The sequence below is a fragment of the Oncorhynchus mykiss genome, chromosome 16 (assembly GCF_013265735.2).
Source record: "Oncorhynchus mykiss isolate Arlee chromosome 16, USDA_OmykA_1.1, whole genome shotgun sequence".
Classification (NCBI taxonomy): Eukaryota; Metazoa; Chordata; class Actinopteri; order Salmoniformes; family Salmonidae; genus Oncorhynchus; species Oncorhynchus mykiss.
The window spans coordinates 38,509,437-38,531,780 of NC_048580.1; the positions used below are offsets into that span (position 1 = coordinate 38,509,437).

The window sequence follows — 22,344 nt, forward strand, 5'->3', positions numbered from 1 at the left end:
AACCTCTGAAAGTTATAAACTGACACATAATTTTTGTATGGAAAAAAGTGCCGTTGATTTGACGGCCTACACATGCGTAGTTCGGCGCGAGACCGTTAGCCGGTGACGTGTTTCTGCGCATGAGCTTAGCTATCCAACGTCGCCATGACATCGCTTACACGCGTTATCGGGGAGATGGAGTTTCTGCATATCTTCATACTGTAATGTCTTTGGACAAACGTCTTTTTTTCACAGAACCTTTTTTATAAGTTTATTTAAGAGCATAGACAAACAGTGAATTTAATGCTAAGAAAATTACTTTCAAGATTCAATAAAGGAAACATGTATCAAACATTAAGTAAATGGCTCTATTTCCAAATCAAATACAACTATACCCCAGTAGTGGAGTAGAAATAAAATACAGTAATGCTTTTCACCAAATAATTTTGGCAACAGACAGTTGGATTTATTTTTAAATATATATATTTTAAAGATGTTGTATTGTCATAAGGAAGACCCATAATGGCCTTTAATAATGAAAATGCACATGTTACTGTAAGACATAATTAATTCAACAAAAGCACAAAAGCACAGGTTCACATGTTTTGTGAAAATATATCTAAAATATTGTGGAAAATAAATCTCACCATAAAAGATCAGGTACCCACTACATGGCTGCAAACTGTATTGCTATTAGCAGAGCAACAAATCGGTCCATATTAGCACCAAAACACCAACACGATTTCATTAGAAATGCATTCTCCTCCTGGAAACAAGCATTTGTTTTGATATGACCAAATACATAACTTCAGATGAAAAACATATTCTCATTATCTAGTCCTTGCAACATCCCAGAGATGTTGAGGGTTTAAATTGAGTGTTTCTGAACAAAAGGTTTGCTCTGTTCATCTCTCTGTGAACTTATAAAGACTTCCATCATGTTCCGGCTGTTCCATTCATTCCTTTCTGTTTGGTTTAGAATATATGCTTCTTGTCCATTGGTGCTATGCAGTGAGGGGAGCAACATTCATACTGTTCAGGATGGTGCAACATTGCAGAACGTTCCAATAGAAATGTATTGTGTATAGGGTTGCAGAATTCTGGTAACTTTCCCCATATTTTCCAGAAATCCCAAGTTTTCCAGAAATCCTGGTTGGAGGAATCCCATATTTCCTGCTTATTCCCTCCTGATTCCAGGAATCTTCCACCTGGGATTTCTGGAAAACCTGGGAATTTTGCAACCCTAATTGTGTAGAACAGGTAGAATGGGGTCCAGGAAATCGTCAGCTCTATTTAATACATTTCTATCTGCAACGCTCTTTACATTTCAACTCAATGAATAATTATTACATCCCATATGTGTTCCTTTATCCAGAGGTTGAAGGAGGTTTCATGTACTCTTCTAGCTCAGGGGTTTCCAAACTGGGGGGGGGGGGGGGGTCCACCAGAGCCTTATCATTTTTAGGGCGCTGCGGCATAAAAAAAACATTTGGGAATCCTCGCTCTAGCTCATCTCCATCTCCAAACCTGATGATGACTTCAGGGGAACAGAGTCAAATCCATCTGACGATCTCTGTGGAAACACATCAAATACAGGTGTTCTCATTTTAGAGTGATCAAAACATTCATGGATAAGATAGTAACTAAGTTATATACTACTTTCCATTGCAATTTCAATGTCTCTTAGAGTTTTGAGTTACATGATTACAGACACAGGTCAGGCATTTTATTACAACAAAATCTTTGCAATGCAAAATATGTATACAAACCACATACAGTGATATAGATATTGTGTCCAGTTCCCTGTATAAGGAGGACTCCTGTTTAAATTTTTTTTTAAAAACATCACATCACCACCTTTTTGGCCTCACCTCTCTGGAGAAGGACTTGATCTTCGTGAAGAAGGATTTCTTGGTGAGGTAGATGAGGTCGTCCTCTGCATCTTCCCCCTCCATGATGGCACAGCTGTCTGCAGCAGGCAGCTCACACTCCTTATCTCCAGCAGTCATCATCAGCTTGGAGTACTTATATTCCAGCCTGCATGTGGAGGGGAGAAAAACCACACACCGTCACTGGTGCACGAATACACACACACACACACAAATAGACTCCTGTCACTCCTCACATGCATGTACAGGTGTACACAACACACACACATAGACAGACTGTATCTTACTTGCGAGTTCTCTTCCAGAAGTAGCAGCTGATGCTGATGAGCAGTATGGCAGCGACCGTCCCTGTGGACACTCCGACCTTCAGCCAGAAGTCCAGGGTCACACAGGCACTGACCGTCTGGGCAGGAAGGGACACACCACCAGTGCACTGCAGGGGCTGCTGCCACACGTAGGTGGTTCTCTGAAAGAGAGAGCGAGAGAGACACACAAACACATTGGTACAATTTGGCTGTTTTGATAGTGTTATCGCAAGTCTACATTAGACACCATGCCTAGTTAAGAATCAAAAAGCTGCAAAGGACTGTCTGGCATGATGTAGAAGCTTTTTGTAGCCGTATGCTCCAAAGCCAGAAGAGAAGAGTGTAAGAAAGCAGGACTCTGTAATAATGTACTATCTTACCTGTATTCCCTGAATGCAGGCGCTGACTATCTCTCTGTAGTGGCTCTCTGTACAGAGTGGACAGGCATACAGAGACCGCCATAGGAAATGGAAGGAGCAACCGTCACACGTCCCCTCTGAACATTTACTGGACAGGACAACAAAGACCGAATCAAATGTTAAAATTCGCCAAGCAACTGTTGGCGCTCTGCTCTTACTCGGGGTTGGGAGAGTTTAGCACACTGTAGTCTGCCAGACATCACACAGTCCAGCTGGGGTCATGGCTAAGCTGTAACAGCAAGTCTTTATTTGAGGTGGTGTAGTAGTTGTAGTTCCACCATTATTCCACAGGAAGTCACTCTCGGTACAAATATCAGCGTGTCTGTCAGTTCAGCCACATTTTGAGAGTCCCCATAGCTTCCTTCAGTCAGTTCGTCATGTACAGTAGTCCATACCTTGGGAGTGTAATCTGGTCCTTTCCTGCCACTGTAGGATCACATCTCAGTCTGATGGTAGTCGTCCTTCCCTTTTTACATGCCTGTGTTGTTTCACTGGACCTGTGGTGGACATAATATGACTTCTAAATACAGAGTCCAGTGGCAGATAAAGAGAGGTTATATAGTACTGAGTTGGGACAGTACTCTATTGTAGAACAACAAAATAGCCACCACTAGAACACATGGAATGTCTCTGCATTAACATTTCAAAAGTACTGGCTTGAAAGTATACAACACCCCTGGAACACTAACAGATTTGTTTTATTTGAAAACCCAGATTGATGATGATACCTGTAGTAGAAAATGACATCAGGCAGGTTGGACTTGGTAATGAAAGAGCTCTCAAGGGAGGCAATGCTATCCAGAGATGTGTCAGAAGTAACCCCTTCAGACAGAAACAGAACATGTTAAAGAAAGAGAGGAGAAACATCGACACAGCAATGGTGACAGCGTTTTCTGTACACCACCCTGTTGATCATGATCAGTTGGTAAAGTTACCCAACAAAGAAAATGGACAATAGTCATTTAATGTGCATGCTTGGCTTCATGCAAAGCTGTCCCCAAGCCCCTTTACCAGCTAGGTGATTTTTGGTGTGTATCCATTGCTATTTGAGAGGGATGCACCATGGAGTAAAGCTTGATCTCTTACCAATGAGTGTGTCACCGATAGTGAAGGGTTGGGATGACACCACACTCTGACCTCTGACCTCAGAGGGCACCACAGTGGACTGACAGGCGTAACCTCTGACCTCCTTCCTGCTCTCTGTCACGTTGTCCACGCACACCGCCACCTCTCTGCCCTACATGGGTCACAACAGAGAATCACCATTAATGTGAGTTTCTGTGTAACCATCGTTACTGTTTTCAAGGGGTAAATCTCAAAGGTATTTTTCTTCATTCCTTGCGTCCTATTTCCTTGCGTCAGAGGGAAGCGAGAAGAGCATTCGAGGAGATAGAAAGATGAGATCTTTGCTCTCCTCTGACATTTTGATCAGGTTTGAAGAGAGGATGCAAGGAAGCGAGGAAAATCATTTTGAGATTGACCAAAGGTGTATTCTAAATATAACCATATGCATCCATCAGCCGTACCTCTTCTCCACAGAGGCCGACCCTGAACTGGTGGTAGTATCGGAGGCCTTTACTGGTGAAACGTGGGCTGCTCTGGAAGCTGGTGATGTTAGCCAGGGGGGTGAAATCATATTGGAGGACCTCTCCTCCGCCAGTGGACTGCAGGTCCAGTCTACAGTCGCTAACACAGGCTGAGTGGGCCTGTGAGGGGATGGGGGAAGAAACAGAATTACCATACATTATCATGGACACAAATGTATTACTATTATCGGGGAAACAATGAAATGCATTATCATGGGCACACCTTCAAAACACAATAAATAAGTATTGTGTAACACAGGCTTTACAAATGCAACAATGATGCATTGATCTTGATTAGTACTTTGATTTGTGTTCCGTCCCCAGCTATAAACCTTTACGCGCAAGGCCTACGTTATCTGATCAATGCACGAATACAACAGTTCTTCAGTTCGTCGTCGATCCCTTTCCTCACCTTGTTGCTGTGCGTATTGGGTCCACAGTGGATACAGGCTGCCTCCCCTACAGTCTGATCAGCCCTGATGAAGGTGTTGGGAGGGCAGCTCTTACACACGCCTGTCCCATTGACCATGTAGTGGGCTGGAGGGCAGGGGACGCATTCTGAGGCCGACCCGGAGCCCAAGGCACAGTGGCGACACTGAGAGGCCACACCACCCACCACGTTGGTGATTTGGACAGTGTACATCTTGGCAAAGTCACTGCTGTACTGCCTCACCTGAGGAGAAGTTAGGGACAGTACTCACAGAGTATGGAAGGCTATGGCACACTAGTCATACACACATCACTCCTTCATAAGGGGCTGAAATGTTATTGTGGAGTTGAGTCATGCATTGTCGGCAGAGATGTGTTAGTGTTTCGGAAGACATGGGGCGTGTTGACCCTCAGGTAAAGGTCCACTTTCTGTGATGGAAAGCTCGGCAATGAAACGGCTGAAATGTCCATGGATCTAAGTGTGTTGAGTGTGAGTGTGTCTGTGTCCATCTATCTCACCTCACTGTAGGCTTGGGTGCGTTGGAAGCCCCAGGTAAAGCTGACGGTGCTGTTGCTCTTCACTAGGTAGGAGTAGGACTGTTTCCTGGTCGTGCCACTCCAGTGCTCCACCATGTCATTGGTCCTCTCACTGTAACCCTGGGAAAAGAACAAGAAGAACCCTTATATTTCATCCATTTTCCATACGGGGCCACAGAATCTGTATTTTTGTTTACATCAATGTTACAACTCTGTAGGTCTTGAATACGGATGAACCAAAATGCACTGTGACTACAAATACTTTAAATTGTTGCATGAAGTGTGGCATTAGATATTCTCTCCCACCGCCATAAAGTAGAGGGTACAATCAGCGGTGCACTGGGTCTCAAAGACAAAGGAGATCCGCGACAGTTCACTCCTCTCATCATCTTTAGCCACCGAGTGAGGCAACCTAGGGAGACAGAAAATACTTAAGGTAACTTCTATTTACAATTTTTATTTTTTTACTACAGCCGCATCAATACATGACACCTACTGTACAACACATATACTGTAACATTACACATACAGTAATTATGCAAATATGTTCAATTCAAGGGTAACCCTTTTTTTTTAGAAGGGTACCTATATAAAGGACTTTATAACACATTCATAATTCATGCATAACCCATTCATAAGCAGTTTCATTCGGGTGTTTTGTTGTAACTTCCACAGATTGACCCTGTGAGCCCTACCTGTATCCAGGGACAGTGAGTGAGAGCATCATGTAGTCAGAGTCCAGATCCCCTTGGGTGGTGTAGATGTACTCTCCTGCCACCTCCCATCCTGTCAGTCACGACAACAGATCAACAATCAATAACTTCACAGACCACCAACAGAGAGTGCACATCACGTCCAATGCAACACTCAGGATCAAGTAAATTACTGTATGACTGCTCATTCAAAAGTAGGCCTTATTCACACTGCTGAATTTAGCCAAACCGAGCCAAGCAGAGCTGTACCAGCGGTCCTGGTTACACACCAAAATCACCACAGTGCGGTTCGGGTCAGCGTGACAGTGTTAAAAGGGTATTTGAGTCCTTTACATATGTACCAGTGCTCTTGAGTCCACTGTAACTATTGCTTATTCATAACTAGGCCAGCCCATTACAACTTGGCTTGGTTTGCCTCAGTAGAGCGAAAAAGGTATTAGTGTCCCTTGCCCGTGCTCCTGGCTGAGTCGCTGTACTCCCGGCTGTAGACAGAGCTCCTCATGTTGTCGGGCATCTTGTTCCACCACTTGTACTCAAAGCCCACCACCGGCTCTGTTCCGACAGGACACTCTGCACAGGCTGCACATAGAGTATGGATAGAGAGTTTTGGATAAAGAGACCGTAGAGGGTTTGTTGCCCACCAGCGGCCCTCAAGCAATCAGCACAGGCTGGATATGGACATGAGGGATTGAGAGCTACAGTTAAAATGGGTTTACATTTGTGCCAAAGTGGTCTTATGTCCCAAAGGGGACATAGAGGATTAAGTAAATAATTAATGTGACAAAAGATCAGACAGCATAAAAACATTGGCGTAAGTTAGCACCTAGCACAAAACATAGCACAATAATGTCTATTTCCGTTAATACATTTCATCAATCGTTGAGGAGGGGTTTTCCCACCTGTTCCATTGGAGTAGGATCCGTGAGGACAGGGTTCGCAGCCTGAGGTGTTGGTGACAGAGAAGCCAGGGTTACAGGGAGGGCAGGTCTCCATCTGTCCAGAGGCTGGTAGCTTCACCGCTCCTCCAGTACTGTTATCCACGGTCCCTTCAACAATCTCACTACAGATCTTTGGCTCGATCCACTTGTACATCAGCTGGGTCTAAGAAACACAGCAAGAGTTATGAATTACATTTACATTTTAGTCATTTAGCAGACACTCTTATTCATGTATAATAGGTGTAATCAACTAAGTGAGGTAAAATAACCACATATCACATCAATGTACAGTGCCAGTCAAAAGTTTGAACACACCTACTCATTCAAGGGTTTTTCTTTATTTTTACTATTTTCTACATTGTAGAATAATAGTGAAGACATAAAAACGATGAACTAAGACATATGGAATCATGTAGTAACCAAAAAGGTGGTGAACAAATCAAAATATATTTTATATTTGAGATTCTTCAAAGTAGCCACCCTTGATAACAGCTTTGCACACTCTTGGCATTCTCTCAACCAGCTTCATGAGCTGGAATTATTTTCCAAGAGTCTTGAAGGAGTTCCCACATATGCTGAGCACTTGTTAGCTGCTTTTCCTTCACTCTGCGGTCCAACTTGTCCCAAACCATCTTAATTGGGTTGAGGTCGGGTGATTGTGGAGGCCAGATCATCTGATGCAGCACTCCATCACTCTCCTTCTTGGTCAAACAGCCCTTACACAGCCTTGAGATGTGTTTTGGGTCATAGTCCTATTGAAAAATAAATGGGATGGCGTACCGCTGCAGAATGCTGTGGTAGCCATTAAGTGTGCCTTGAATTCGAAATAAATCACTGCCCGTGTCACCAGCAAAGCACTCCCACAGCATCACATCTCCTCCTCCTCCATGCTTCACAGTGGGAAACACACATGCAGAAATCATCCGTCTCACAAAGGCAGCGGTTGGAACCAAAAATCTCAAATTTGGACTCATAAGACCAAAGGACAGCTTTCCACTGGTCTAATGTCCATTGCTCATGTTCCTTGGACCAAGCAAGTCTTTCCTTCTTATTGGTGTCCTTTAGTCACGGTTTCTTTGCAACAAATCGACCTTGAAGCAGTCTCCTCCGAACAGTTGATGTTGAGATGTGTCTGTTACTTGAACTCCGTGAAGCATTTATTTGGGCTGCAATCTGAGGTGCAGTTAATTGCTGATTTCTGAGGCTGGTAACTCTAATGAACTTATCCTCTGCAGCAGAGGTAACTCTGTGTCTTCCATTCCTGTGGTGGTCCTCATGAGAGCCAGTTTCATCATAGCGCTTGACGGTTTTTGTGACTGCAATTGAAGAAACTTTCAAAGTTCTTGACATTTTCAGGATTGACTGACCATGTCTTAAAGTTATGATGGACTGTCATTTCTCTTTGCTTATTTGAGCTGTTCTTGCCATAATATGGACTTGGTCTTTTACCAAATAGGGCTATCTTCTGTATACCTCCCCTACCTTGTCACAACACAACTGATTGGTTCAAACGCATTAAGGAAAGAAATTCCACAAATTCGCTTTTAACAAGGCACACCTGTTAATTGAAATGCATTCCAGGTGACTACCTCATGAAGCTGGTTGAGAGAATGCCAAGACTGTGCAAAGCTGTCATCAAGGCAAAGGGTGGCTACTTTGAAGAATCTCAAATATAAAACAAATTTTGATTTTTTTAAACACTTTTTTGGTTACTACATGATTCCATATGTGTTATTTCATAGTTTTGATGTCTTCACTCTTATTCTACAATTTAGAACATCTTACAAATAAAGAAAAACCCTGGAATGAGAAGGTGTGTCCAAACTTTTGACTGGTACTGTATATATGCTACATTATGGATAATCATCATGACTGAGCACATACTGGTTGAATAGAACCTGTCAGGGCTAAACAGGAAATTAATATGTAAGGAAAGCTGATACCAACTCCAGCTGGTGGTCACTGCAGTGACCTGAGCCATGAAAAACCAACTGACTGCTCACATAAGAACAGCATTGTCAGTCAGCTTCATTTACTTTCTCATTTACTTTTCCCATAGTATTACCTGTCCTTTGGAGTCACATGGGGTGTGTGTGTAGAAGTAGTCACTGGTGGTACATGCAGGCCTCCGCTTGCAGCTCCCTGATCCGGCCTCTGGAAGAAGAGTTTGAACAAGGAAACCAAGGTTGTGTTCAGTAGGTTGTGTTCAGTCACATTTCGAAACAGAGTGGTAGTGCATGAACTTGTCCAATAACAAAACAGATTTTTGTGTTCTGTTGCTAAACATTTTGTGACGGTGTACCCTACTGAACACGACCCAGGGGAAAACCGCCAGGAGGCAGGAGAAAAACACAACCACCATTAAGATCCAGAGATACCATACACACTTAGACTAAGTCAACCAACCACACAGCCTGTGCATTTAACTGAACCAAGAGCATATACAGTATATTTGCATAAATTACAAATGTGTGTGGTGACTTGCAAATGAGCAATCCACTATTCAAGCGGTTGTAACAGGGAGAAATATCTAGTTTACTTACACTTAGGTTGGAGTCATTAAAATAATTTTTCAACCACTCCACAAATTTCTTGTTAACAAACTATAGTTTTGGAAAGTCGGTTAGGACTTTGTGCATGACACAAGTCATTTTTCCAACAATTGTTTACAGACAGACATTATTTCACTTATAATTCACTGTATCACAATTCCAGTAAGTCAGAAGTTTACATGCACAAAGTTGACTGTGTCTTTTAACAGCTTGGAAAATTCCAGAAAATGAGGTCATGGCTTGAGAAGCTTCTGATAGGCTAATTGACATAATTTGAGTCAATTGGAGGTGTACCTGTGGATGTATTTCAAGGCCTATCTTCAAACTAAGTGCCTCTTTGCTTGACATCATGGAAAAATCAAAAGAAATCAGCCAAGACTTCAGAAAAATAATTGTAGACCTCCACAAGTCTGGTTCATCCTTGGGAGCAATTTCCAAACACCTGAAGGTACCACGTTCATCTGTACAAACAATAGTACGCAAGTATAAACACCATGGGACCACGCAGCCGTCACGCTGCTCAGGAAGGAGACGCGTTCTGTCTCCTAGAGATAAACGTACTTTGGTGCGAAAAGTGCAAATCAATCCCAGAACAGCAAAGGACCTTGTGATGATGTTGGAGGAAACAGGTACAAAAGTATCTATTTCCACAGTAAAACGAGTCCTATATCGACAAAACCTGAAAGGCCGCTCAGCAAGGAAGATGCCACTACTCCAAAACCGCCATAAAAAAGCCAGACTACAGTTTGCAACTGCACATGGGGACAAAGATCGTACTTTTTGGAGAAATGTCTTCTGGTCTAATGAAACAAAAATAGAACTTGTTTGGCCATAATGACCATCGTTATGTTTGGAGGAAAAAGGGGGAGGCCTGCAAGCCGAAGAACACCATCTCAACCGTGAAGCACGGGGGTGGCAGCATCATGTTGTGGGGGTGCTTTGCTGCAGGACTGGTGCACTTCACAAAATAGATGGCATCATGAGGTAGGAAAATTATGTGGATATATTGAAGCAACATCTCAAGACATCAGTCAAGAAGCATACTTCCAAAGTTGTTGCAAAATGGCTTAAGGACAACAAAGTCAAGGTATTGGAGTGGCCATCACAAAGCCCTGACCTCAATCCTATAGAACATTTGTGGGCAGAACTGAAAAAGCATGTGCGAGCAAGGAGGCATAAAAACCTGACTCAGTTACACCAGCTCTGTCAGGAGGAATGGGCCAAGATTTACCCAACTTATAGTGGGAAGCTTGTGGAAGGCTGCCCGAAACGTTTTACCCAAGTTAAACAATTTAAAGGCAATGCTACCAAAGACTAATTGAGTGTATGTACATTTCTGACCCACTGGGAATGTGATGAAATAAATAAAAGCTGAAATAAATCATTCTCTCAACTATTATTCTGACATTTCACATTCTTAAAATAAATTGGGGATCCAAACTGACCTAAGACAGGGAATTTTTACTAGGATTAAATGTCAGGAATTGTGAAAAACTGTGTTTAAATGTATTTGGCTAAGGTGTATGTAAACTTCCCACTTCAACTGTATGTAGTACCAGTCAAAGTTTGTACACACCTATTCATTCCAGGGTTTTTCTTTATTTAAAAAAATGTGTTTGAGACAAATCAGTTGTGTTGTGACAAGGTAGGGTTGGTATACAGAAGATAGCCCTATTTGGGGAAAAAACAAATTCATATTATGTCAATAACAGCTCAAATAAGCAAAGAGAAATGACAGTCCATCATTACTTTAAGACATGAAGGTCAATCAATCCTGAAAATGTCAAGAACTTTGAAAGTTTCTTTGTGCAGTCGCAAAAACCATAAAATGCTATGATGAAACTGGCTCTCATGAGGACCGACACAGGAAAGCAAGACCAAGAGGATAAGTTCATTGGTTACCAGCCTCAGATTGCAGCCCAAATAAATGCTTCACAGAGTTCAAGTAACAGACACATTTCAACATCAACTGTTCAGAGGAGACTGCGTGACAAGCAGGCCTTCATGGTCGAATTGCTGAAAAGAAACCACTACTAAAGGACACCAATAAGAAGAAGAGACTTGATTGGGTCAAGAAACACGAGCAATGGACATTAGACCGGTGGAAATCCAAATTTGAGTCCAAATTTGAGATTTTTGGTTCCAACCGCCGTGTCTATGTGAGACGCAGAGTAGGTGAAGGGTTATTCTCTGCATGTGTGGTTCCCACCGTGAAGCATGGAGGAAGAGGTGTGATAGTGTGGGCGTGCTTTGCTGGTGACACTGTCAGTGATTTATTTAGAATTCAAGGCACACTTAAACAGCATGGCTACCACAGCATTCTGCAGCGATACTTCATCTCATCTGTTTTGCACTTAGAAGGACTATCATTTGTTTTTCAACAGGACAATGACCCCAAACCCTCCTCCAGGCTGTGTAAGGGATATTTGACCAAGGAGAGTGAGGGAGTGCTGCATCAGATGACCTGGTCTCCACAATCACCCGACCTCATTGAGATGTTTTGGGATGAGTTGGACCGCAGAGTGAAGGAAAAGCAGCCAACAAGTGCTCAGAATATGTGGGAACTCCTTCAAAACTGTTGGAAAAACATTCCTCATGAAGCTAGTTGAGAGAATGCCAAGAGTGTGCAAAGCTGTCATCAAGGGAAAGGGTGGCTATTTGAAGAATCTCAAATATAAAATATATTTTATTTGTTTAACACATTTTTGGTTACTACATGATTCAATATGTGTTATTTCATAGTTTTTGTCTTCACTATTATTCTATAATGTAGAAAATTGTAAAAAATGAGTAGGTGTATCTAAACTTTTGGACTGGTACCGTAGTTGGTGCTAGAATGCAAACATACCTGCATATTTGTCTACTTCACACTGCTGGCACACCGTGGCTCCCTTGTTGGAGTAGGAGTCAGCAGGGCAGGGGGTACAGTGAGCAGAGCCTGGCTTGGCGCTGTAGGTCCCAGGTTTACAATGGAAACACTCTGACGTATAGGCAACCCCTGGAGGAGAAGGACGATTACCAATCAGTAATGATTAACAGAAACAAGAGTAAAAAGAGGTGTGCATCTTAGCTTTACAGTTTTTCACATTGCAGCACTTTTGAGGGGTGGCCCCAACCGGGAAGTAAACCTCGGTCCAGCGACTGTCAAACCGTAACACCAAGAGATCCTAATCTCTTGACGAGTTTGCTAGGTGTTGGGTCGACAAATTGCTCAAATGTTTTGACTAATGATTCAAATATTCCTGCCGGGGTATCATAATCAAGCCTAAATAAACAAGGGAGGGCAATCTGCTAACAATTCAGGATACAAAATGATGACATTGATGACTGCTGTATAGTACCTGAGATAGCAATGTTGCGAAGCAGCACAGGTTTGACAGCACTGCCCACCAGTGCAAAAGACGTGGTCCTCCAGTAGAGCACGTTGTTGCCTCGATTCAGCTTCAACTGGACAGAGACAGAGAGCGAGAGAAACCGTCGGGGTCATACATAAACCCCCTTAATTTGTTAATAGACATTAGCATAGCTCGCGCAGATAAGATTTGGTTTAAGGTTCTGAGATTAGGGTCACCCACCCCACCATGCTCAGTGTATGGACATGTGGGGGCTATATTAGTAAGACTCACATTGTGGGGAGTCCAGTCTTTCTCTGAGGTCCTCATCCAGCGACCCTCAGAGTCTGTGGACTCGCACTGGTCATTCTGAACCTGGACGGAGGACAAGACAGTGCGAGGAGATCAATATTACATTGCTGCCTGACACACACACAGTTGAGTTCATTACAGTTACTCGTTTAGATAGCACGGAGATGATGGAGATCGATTGAGGAGCACATCACGTAGCTCTGTCCATTGGAATGAATGAAGAGTATCATCATGGAACACTCACATAGAACACTTAAAACATAGAACATGCAACACTCACGTAGAATTCAAAGAAGATGGTGTTGTCTGGGTAGAAGTACTCAAAGGACACAGTGCCTGCTTTCTTCAGGCTCACCGCGTAGGACAAGGTAGAGGTGCACTCATCTATGTTCGAGGCAATGTAGTCGCCTTTCGGTATCCAGGTCGAGCTATAGCGGAAGACAAAAGAGACAAATACTGTTAGAAATAGACAGTAGCTCTAAAGGTTGAGATAAATAGTAACCAAAATAAGGGTGTCTTCCAATGCACTAAACAGTATGCGGCTGTGTAGAAAGGTAGCCTGGTCCCAGATCGGTTTGTACTGTCTTGCCATCAGGAATTGGCTGTACAGATCTGGGACCAGGCTGATGTAAATGGCCATAAAATAACCGAAGCTTGAGATGAAGAGTTACTACTCTCTTCCCACACCCGCTGTAAGCAAGACAGAGAGAGATACTGACTTTGAGCAGTTGGTGTAGATGTCAGCTATGTTCATGTTCATCCCGTGTGAGATGAAGCCAGCCGGCATGCTGTCCCACTCATCGAAGGCCACGCCCGTCCCCAGAGAGTAGGTCCCACCAGAACACTTCTGACACTCCTGGCTTCTCATGTCCAGGAACTCCCCCTCGCTGCAGGAGAACGCTGGGGGGGGGGGGGGGGAGAAGAGAGGGATGAGACTAGTGCAGGCCAGGAAGACACTGTGGGTGCATCTCAATAGTCCTTTCTTTGCTCCTCACATCCTCTCTCCCCGCCTCTTCAAAACGTCATAGGTTCTGAGGAGAAGATGTCCTCCAATGGTCTCCTCACTTACCTCCGACACTTACCTCCGACATTTTGAAAAGGAGGTGAGGGAGAAGGTGAAGTATCAAGAGAAAGACTGAGACTTACCTTGAAACTGTGTACTGCATGTAGAGAGTTGTAATAAGGGTATACCTTTAATGACTGTGATATTGGATTGTGTGAAGGGTGTTATATAGTATAGTTAGTACATAGTATGAATACATAGTATGAAAGTAGAGCAAGGTAGGGTGGGTAGGGTAGGGTAGGGTAGGGTAGGGTAGGGTAGGGTAGGTAGGTAGGTAGGTAGGTAGGTAGGTAGGTAGGTAGGTAGGTAGGTAGGTAGGTAGGTAGGTAGGTAGGTAGGTAGGTAGGTAGGTAGGTAGGTAGGTAGGTAGGTAGGTAGGGTACTCACTACACTGTGTGCCCTTGACAGGGTCAGGGAGGCCTGTGCACGTGTCTGGTTTGTTGGGCACCGCCACCCTCCATCGAGACCCCAGCACATCGCAGTCTGTGTACTCAAAGTGGTAGTCGGACTGCAAGAAAAAACACACACAGACTCACACTTCTCAGGTATTTATATATACTTTGTGTATAGAGCCTGAACAATGGATGAAATGCTCACAAGGTAGTCCTCTAATGGTGACACTAGTTTTTGAAAAGTAGGTAGAGTGTACTAGTTTGAGATCAGTGTATTGGGACTTTTTGGAACATGACATCACACAGGTTATGACCTAATTCACAGATATCCATTCAGAGTATATTCAAGTCAACTCCTAAATAAACTCATATTCATTTTGATGGACCATTTTACCATTGTAATCATGCTCAGAGAGTCTAAAATTTGTGAAATAATACATTTTGACTGATTTAACTGACTTAAAAAATGGTATAACTGGCCAATACACATGACTTCTCAACATAATGCATTACCTTCAGCCAAATTTCCCTCTAAACTAGACCAACCCCCTTTCCAAATAGAAGGATCGGATCAATATTTGCGCAGTCAAGAGGCTGCTGCCTCACCTGTTGTCTTAATCTCCCTCACCTTGGGGTTATTGACTTATTTAGTAGCCAAGGAAAAAGATGGAAAAGCTGCAGACCAGGCCAACCCTTCTGTCAACAACTCATCGCAATCATCTCTTAGCAAGTCATTACAACTACAGACAGAGGACAGGCAACATAAGATGTCTTGTTTGTTTCAAGTGGCTTTGCTATAGGTGTGATAGAAACGTTAAGTCTTCCTTCGACAAAGGTTGCTGTAGGTGTAGCCCTCCCATCATAACGTCATCGTAGGAGTACTCTTTACTTAGAAGATGTAAGCAGTGAGTCAGTAAGCAGAATATAAAATGCATACTGAGAATATACAGAAGAGTACTGTCTCTTCCTAGCCTGGTCCCAGATAGAGTATGTTTGTACTATCATTCCAACTCCTTGTCACTCACTGACATGATAATTCCATAAGGGGTTGGCAAGACAGCAGAAATGGACTGGCACTCAGGATCTTCTCATAGCCACTGTGGAGTGCCGTGAGTCCTGACAAGCAAGGCTAGTACAGGGTTGAAAGTCAAGGCATCTAAATAGGCCATTGGGCCATATATGTGAAGAATTACTGGGCTACGTCTCAAATGGCACTCTATTCCCAACCTAGTGCACTACTTTTAACCAGGGCCCATAGGACTCTGTTCAATAGTATTGCACTGTAGAACAAGACCACTTTGCAGAGTAAACCTAACCCCCACTCTGGACCATGTAGGATTAATAGTTAACAACCAGCAGACAAATGTTCCCTCTAACACACTTCTGTTTTTTATTAGTGCAGCTACATTAGCTTTTGTTTTAGAGATAAGGGGAGTGAGTGGGAGGAGAAGAGGGAGGGAGAGGGGAGGGAGACAGAGAGGTAGAAGAAGAGAGAGAGAGACAGAGAGAAAGAGAGAGGAGAGAGACAGTGGGAGAGGGAGTGAAAGTGAACCGTTGATGGATAAAATGAAAATTCATGAATTGAAGATGTGCTCTGCCTGGCTCAAATTTAATACTCCTTGTTCATAAAAACATGAGTAAACCGTGGCAACGGGACATTGTGACCCTGTCTCCTCATGGTCTCACAGGCACACACACACAGGTACTGTCAGAAAACAAATCATTCTGATGAATCAGTCAGCCATGGTGTCCCTTCAACTTAATCTGCCTCTAAGCTCTCTCACCTTGGGGTAAAGGTGGCTGTAGGTTTCCTGGAACACATTGTCCTTACATGGGCCTAATCATGATGCCAAGTCACTTGGGGATGTTAGTTCTACTATAAACTGTTTTTGCTCCAGCTGATTTTGCTAAGCATTCATGAAATGTGTACAGCTTATGAATGTGTTACGTATGACTTAAGAATGTGCTATGAAGTCTTTATGTAACCTTGTTAACCCAAACAAGGAATAATGTATGGGTCATATATATGGTGACAACTTCCAATACCAGCAAGCATGGTGCATATCAGCTCTCCATTCACACCCCAGCAACAACGCTATTGATACAAGAAATGCCTAGGCATTATCAAACACCACAGTAGTTATGCAAATAGTAAGAAGAGAAAGTAGACTACAGCCAGGAGAGTTGTTAACTGGAGAACTAAGGACTTGTTTAAGGCAGAAAACTGTTGCACACACACAGGCATCTGACTATGACTAATAAAGGCTATGTAAGCAACACCAAACTAACTGACGCCATACCAGTGTAACACATGTCCATAAGAGAAATGCTGCTAGCAGAAGCCTCTACAGCAGGGGTACTCAAGTACTATGTGAGACAGTCCGGTCTCACAGATTTCCTAGGTGGAAAAGAACAGTCTGAATGGATATTGTCATTCATCAGCGTGATAACAAACCCCCACCTCACAACCCATGCGACCCCAAACTGTTCACCACCCCTCTTGTTGACAGAGAGAACATTTTGTAGTTTTAATGCTAATTTCCTACAATTCTACACATTTTGCCATGTCTTATGTGTGTTCATATGATACTGGGGTGGAAGCCCGACTGAGTTCGCCCCCCAAAACAAACATTTCCCTACACCCTCAATAACATCTGCTAAAAACGTGTGTATGACGAATAAATGTTTTTATTTGAAAATGTTTTATTTATTTATTTTTTATTTGGGACCCATGATCCGTATTGACCCCGTTCTTGGTCCAGATCCGGCCTGCAGTCGGTCTGTTGAGTACGGGAGCTCTGCAGTACTGAATTCAGATAACATGACATTGACAAACTCTTTAGGAAAGTAGAAAATTAGGCATCTATTGTTTTTACGGTTAATTTCTGTATTGCTACCTCAGAGTGAATGTGTGTATGGGGTTGATGATGGTTCAACAGAGTTTTAAAATGATTACATTTGACCTCAGCGCTTAAAATAAAATAAATAGAGAACAGTTGGCCTGTTGATTAGGTCTAGGGGCACAGTTCAGCACCTCTACCACCAAGACTCCTTCTCCCACCACCCCCATGCTGAAAAGTGTGATACAACAGGTTTTTTTTTAAACTGACCCCCACTATCTTGAAATACCATAATATTACATCAGAATTCTAACAGACATACCAACAGCTTTGCATTTATTCTGTCCTATAACTGGCCACTCAGCCATGTGTGACTGTTTTGAATTCTATGGTTGTGATAACTCATTGCTTTTTGCATCATATTTCCATAAAGCCTACAATAGCAAACGTCTATTACTCATAAAATATTCCTACTAATTGTGTGAAGGGTACTTCTTCAAATACGATCAGGTTTCTAGATCATCTTCACGTATGATGGCTCGTTGTTTACAGTGTAGTGCATTTATGGAGGTCAAATTCAGAGGTTACTAACTGAGACGTAGGCTACATCAGACAACGTGTATGTCAATATGAATGAGTTCTGCTCCAACTGATCAGTCAATATGCTTTTCATAATGGACCATAAAAGGATGGATCATGTATTTTTAAAAGACGGCATTGAAAACTACAGGAAAATGTTTGCAATTATTCTGTAGAAATTCCCAGCTAGTTAATAGAAACGTTACAGTTTAGACGAGTTATACAAAATAAATGTACAATTATGTGAAGCAATGCAATAGGTTTTGTTTAGGTTACCTAATGAAGTGCACTTTATGTAATTGTTAAGCCATATGGGTGAAAATACAGTCAATTAGTCACAATTATGTTAAAAGGCAATTTATCATTCCATGCTCCTTACCTCTTTGCATATGGGCAAATCACTGGACGCGTAAATTTTAACAAAAAATAGCCAAAGAAGGTGAAGAAAACTGTGTGAAGCTTTCATCTTTCTTGAGCAGCAGGTAGGCTACAATTAACAGCTTGCAGGTCCACTCCACGCTGGAGGTGAAACTCATGCGGGGCGGAGGGTTGAATTTATGCCACGACAGCTGGCAGCATCCTCTAGCAGTCTACCTATGAGGCGCAGGCGCTTTCACTCTCTAGATAGCGCTCTAAAAATAATTAAATAAAATGCTCGTTTTTAGATTTTTATTATTCAATTAATGGTCAGCATGAGTGTGTATATTTTACTGACACAATCAATTATCTTTCGCATTTAAAAATTCCGGGGTATTTGCAGGCATTACCGCACTCCACAGGTGCTTTTTGACATGATTAGTGCTATCTGGTATCCTTGGGACGTCCATATGCTAAACCCCTACCCTTACCCTTATAAAACTCTAACCTTAACGGCTTAACCCTTACCTTAACCATTTTAAAAGTCAACCTCAATGGGAGGTTTGGACGTCCCAATGAATCCGGATAGCGCGGCCCTTTTTGACAAGTGCACGATATTGTCAACTGAAATTAGGCCTTGTGCATTTTTATTCGGCCCCATTTGTTGGTAAACAGGGATTATACAAAAAAATGTTAGGCAATTGTTTTTTGCACATTTTTGTTTATATGAAATATAGCCAATTTTGACTTTGTGGCTGTTGTAACTAGTGGACTGGAAACCCCTGGCAAGACACGGCAATTGGTTGGGTTTACATAGTAGGAAACATGAACGTGATATTACAGGGTACACTCATTTTTTAATATTTATTTTTCATTACAATATTGTTTGCCATAAATAATATCCTAGTCATTAATCATCAACTCATTATCAATTATGTTGTTTTTAAAACGCTTGTTTTTTTGTTGATGCTTCACATCGCTTTGAGATGTCTTTGTGTAAATGAATAGCGCTTGCTATATACCTTCAATAAATTACATTAGTCAAAATTGGCAAACCTAAACCTTTCGTAAACTCACATTTCTGCAAATGATAAGGAATAGGTAAATATTTTAATAAATTATATATGCGGATGAGGTGTCACAATGAATCGCCTAGTAACCATGGTGAGTTAGTCAACATTCTAGTGCGACAAACAAGGGGATACAATTCGGCTGCAAGAGCATGTGTTTATCATCCTCAACATTGTAACATTTCGAGCTTTTATAATGCCACGAACGAGAGATCCCTTTCCTTTTCCTAAAACTGAGAACGACTACTCATTGACTGGGGCAAGGCAATGTCAGGTAGGCCTAAATTGCAGCTCTAGCACTGATGATATTTAGCATTTTTTTTTGCCTAAAATATATATATATGTTTTTACTTTTAAGTAGGCCTACATGATTTCCGCTATTTGATCAGTCTATGCATTCTTCCTTCCAAATTAACAGAAAGAGCCATTTGATAAACCAACTCACATAGCTCAAAATGACGAACCGTGGAGTCGTCTAAATGACAGGGCTACTCTAGCCAGCATTAGGAGGAATGTCCGGTACCATGACCGGCAGGTAGGCTAATATTATTTCTCTATAATAGGCCTATGCCTATTATTAGCTTGACACAAAGGACAACATGAAAATAAGTTGTACTAGCCAAATTCAGCTAGCTAGTACAATATAAACTTATTTGACTTGACTGATTCATGCACACATTTTACAGAAATTGAAGAAATTCAGAATTGACATCACAAAATGACATACAAACAGAACGATCACCTATCACATTACTGTACTCTCTCCCAACCAAGGCACCTAAAGACAGCCTAGACTTCCATTTGAAATCAACCTATGACCACCACCAAGAGTTCCTCAGTAGTAAGAACCAGACCTTATACCAGAGGGAGACTTTTACTGACGACCATGGGTGAGTGTGATGGAACTGGGGGGGAATGCTCAACTGTGGTGCTGCTGTAGTCGAGAGCTCTGGTCAAAAGTATTGTACTATATAGGGAATAGGGTGCCGAACAGAAGCTGCGGGAAGAGATTAACTCAACTAATGTAAAACTAACTCTGTAGGAGGACTCTGAAGAACCGTGGAAAACATGAAGCGCCCTTGTGTGAAACCAAGACAGAAGTTAAAGTATGGCTAAACTCACAGAAGTCTTCCATCTACAGCATTGAGGGAACAATAGGTAAGATTTCAATACAACCCTAATGACTTGTTCAATAAATAATTGATTAGCGAATACTTAGCGAATACACGCAGGCAAGAAGAGGATGAGTAGGACTGAAATCCAATCTATAATCAGGTAGTCTGTGAAAGGAACATCTTTCGTCATCTCAGCTACTTCTTGTGACTGGTTATTTTAAGAGCTTTTTGACCATTGCCATATCTACTGGGACTCCTAAAATATTGTTGTCCTAGTTCTGAGCTAATTGTAAAAGCCCTGGGCCTGGCCAGGTATGAGTGAAATCAGTTCTCTACTAGCCTAGGCAGGGCATTTTCCCTAACAATGTATGATAAGATGTTTTTTTTTTTTGTCTCCACAGAATCTCATCACAACGCCTCTACTAACAGGGGATACTCCAGGAAGCACGACGGGGGATTCTACTCCACCTAATAATACTGTCACACAACTCACTCAGTGGGCGATGGACATCACTGAACTTCCAGTGAACTACCCCCTACACAAGATCATTACTATATTTAAGTATTCAAGTCGCTGAAACATCTTAAAATATAAGCATTCCTTAACTTTGACAGCATAGTTGTTGAGTGGTGGTTGCATTTTCAGCACAGAAGCCAACAGTTGTGTGAAAGTATGAACCTTATAACATCAAAATGTTTGTTTGGTTGCACATTGATCAAATGTTTGTTTGGTTGCACACTGATCAAATGTTTGTTTGTTGCCACCCAGGCTTTTTTTTTTTAATGGAGAGGAAGCAGTAGAACCACTGAATGTCTGTTATAAAACTAACCTGGCACACGTGTTTCCCTTCTCTCCATAAACGCTCACTACTTTTGTCCTTAACTCCATTATCTGGCTAAAATAATTGTGCACTTGTGATCTAGCTTGCCTGGACAAGGGTTGGCTTGCGAGCTAGCCAGAAAATGTTGGCTAAGAAGCTACAACAGTGTTAATTATCGTCTCAGGCAGTAATTTATAGCAGATCAGAATCGCTGTTATACTCATTGGCCAGTGTGGAGAATGAGGTAAAACTACAAAACTCCTCGGCACTAGTATATCTGATCGAGTCATCACTTCTGACCACAATTTATTGTAGAGCCCTGAAGTTCATGCTCATTGCCTCAGGAGCTCGCATGTCGGGTACTATCATTTCAGAATCGGGGCAAGGTCAAACCCCAACCGGATCAAATCAGACCACTGTGTAGAACTATAAACCTAAAACAATCACACACTCATTCAGCCGCACAGGCACACAACACGCACAAACATAACACCATTCAAACAAAACTGACAGTACTACGGCGTTGTTGTATTTATAGAGCGCAGAGAATCATGGGAACTCGGAGGAAAGAAAGGTTGGAGTAAAATAATAGCGTGCCCTCGTGTGGCCATCAATGGTAATGTGGGCATGCCTTGTAATGAGTAGGCCTACATTAGCTTGTTTATAATAAACCACACAACATACAGAGTACTAGTCAACATTTTGCACACACCTACTCATTCAAGGGGTTTTCTTTATGGAATCATGTAGTAACCAAAAAAGTGTTAAACAAATCCAAATAGATTTTAGATTATTCAAAGTAGCCACCCTTTGCCTTGATGACAGCTTTGCACACTTGACATTCTCTCAGCCAGCTTCATGAGGTAGTCACCTGGAATGAATTTCAATTAACAGGTGTATCTTCTTAAAAGTTAATTTGTGGAATTTCTTTCCTTCTTAATGTGTTTGAGCCAATCAGTTGTGTTGTGACAGGGTATGGGTGGTATACAGATGATAGCCCAAGTCCATATTATGGTTCAAATATGCAAAGAGAAACGACCGTCCATCATTACCTTAAGACATGAAGTTCAGTCAATCCGGAAAATGTCAAGAACTTTTCAAGTACAGTAGCCTTCA

General features: G+C 42.2%; 2 protein-coding genes across 2 annotated transcripts; one reads left to right on the top strand and one right to left on the bottom strand.

Moving 5' to 3' along the window:
- Nucleotides 1-222: 222 nt before the first annotated feature.
- On the bottom strand, nt 223-18,438 carry elapor1 (endosome-lysosome associated apoptosis and autophagy regulator 1). Its single transcript, XM_021565754.2, has 22 exons — nt 18,245-18,438; nt 14,442-14,562; nt 13,711-13,891; nt 13,272-13,419; nt 12,974-13,054; nt 12,689-12,794; nt 12,196-12,345; nt 8,861-8,949; nt 6,757-6,958; nt 6,308-6,436; nt 5,840-5,930; nt 5,451-5,556; nt 5,127-5,264; nt 4,591-4,851; nt 4,119-4,298; nt 3,679-3,829; nt 3,321-3,414; nt 2,988-3,089; nt 2,554-2,680; nt 2,156-2,334; nt 1,851-2,016; nt 223-1,552 (listed from the first exon to the last, which is right to left on the bottom strand). The coding sequence occupies exons 1-22, from the start codon at nt 18,329-18,331 to the stop codon at nt 1,484-1,486; spliced, it is 2,958 nt and encodes a 985-aa protein (XP_021421429.2). The 5' UTR covers nt 18,332-18,438; the 3' UTR covers nt 223-1,483.
- Nucleotides 18,439-19,372: 934 nt separating this feature from the next.
- Nucleotides 19,373-21,019, top strand: c16h1orf194 (chromosome 16 C1orf194 homolog). The gene is made up of 5 exons (XM_021565757.2): nt 19,373-19,566; nt 19,711-19,827; nt 20,067-20,182; nt 20,335-20,450; nt 20,809-21,019. Exons 1-5 carry the CDS (start codon nt 19,489-19,491, stop codon nt 20,877-20,879), a joined length of 498 nt encoding a protein of 165 aa, XP_021421432.2. The 5' UTR covers nt 19,373-19,488; the 3' UTR covers nt 20,880-21,019.
- The last annotated feature ends 1,325 nt before the right edge of the window (nt 21,020-22,344 follow it).

Bases quoted from the DNA above. Each gene is read 5' to 3' on its own strand.
- c16h1orf194 (XM_021565757.2), top strand. From the start codon at position 19,489: ATGCCACGAACGAGAGATCCCTTTCCTTTTCCTAAAACTGAGAACGAC. The intron at 19,828-20,066 runs GTAGGCTAATAT...CTCCCAACCAAG, and splicing joins TCCGGTACCATGACCGGCAG to GCACCTAAAGACAGCCTAGA. The intron at 20,183-20,334 runs GTGAGTGTGATG...CTAACTCTGTAG, and splicing joins ACTTTTACTGACGACCATGG to GAGGACTCTGAAGAACCGTG.
- elapor1 (XM_021565754.2), bottom strand. From the start codon at position 18,331: ATGAAAGCTTCACACAGTTTTCTTCACCTTCTTTGGCTATTTTTTGTT. The intron at 8,950-12,195 runs GTATGTTTGCAT...CTCTTCTTCCAG, and splicing joins TGAAGTAGACAAATATGCAG to AGGCCGGATCAGGGAGCTGC. The intron at 3,415-3,678 runs GTAAGAGATCAA...TTCTGTCTGAAG, and splicing joins TATCGGTGACACACTCATTG to GGGTTACTTCTGACACATCT.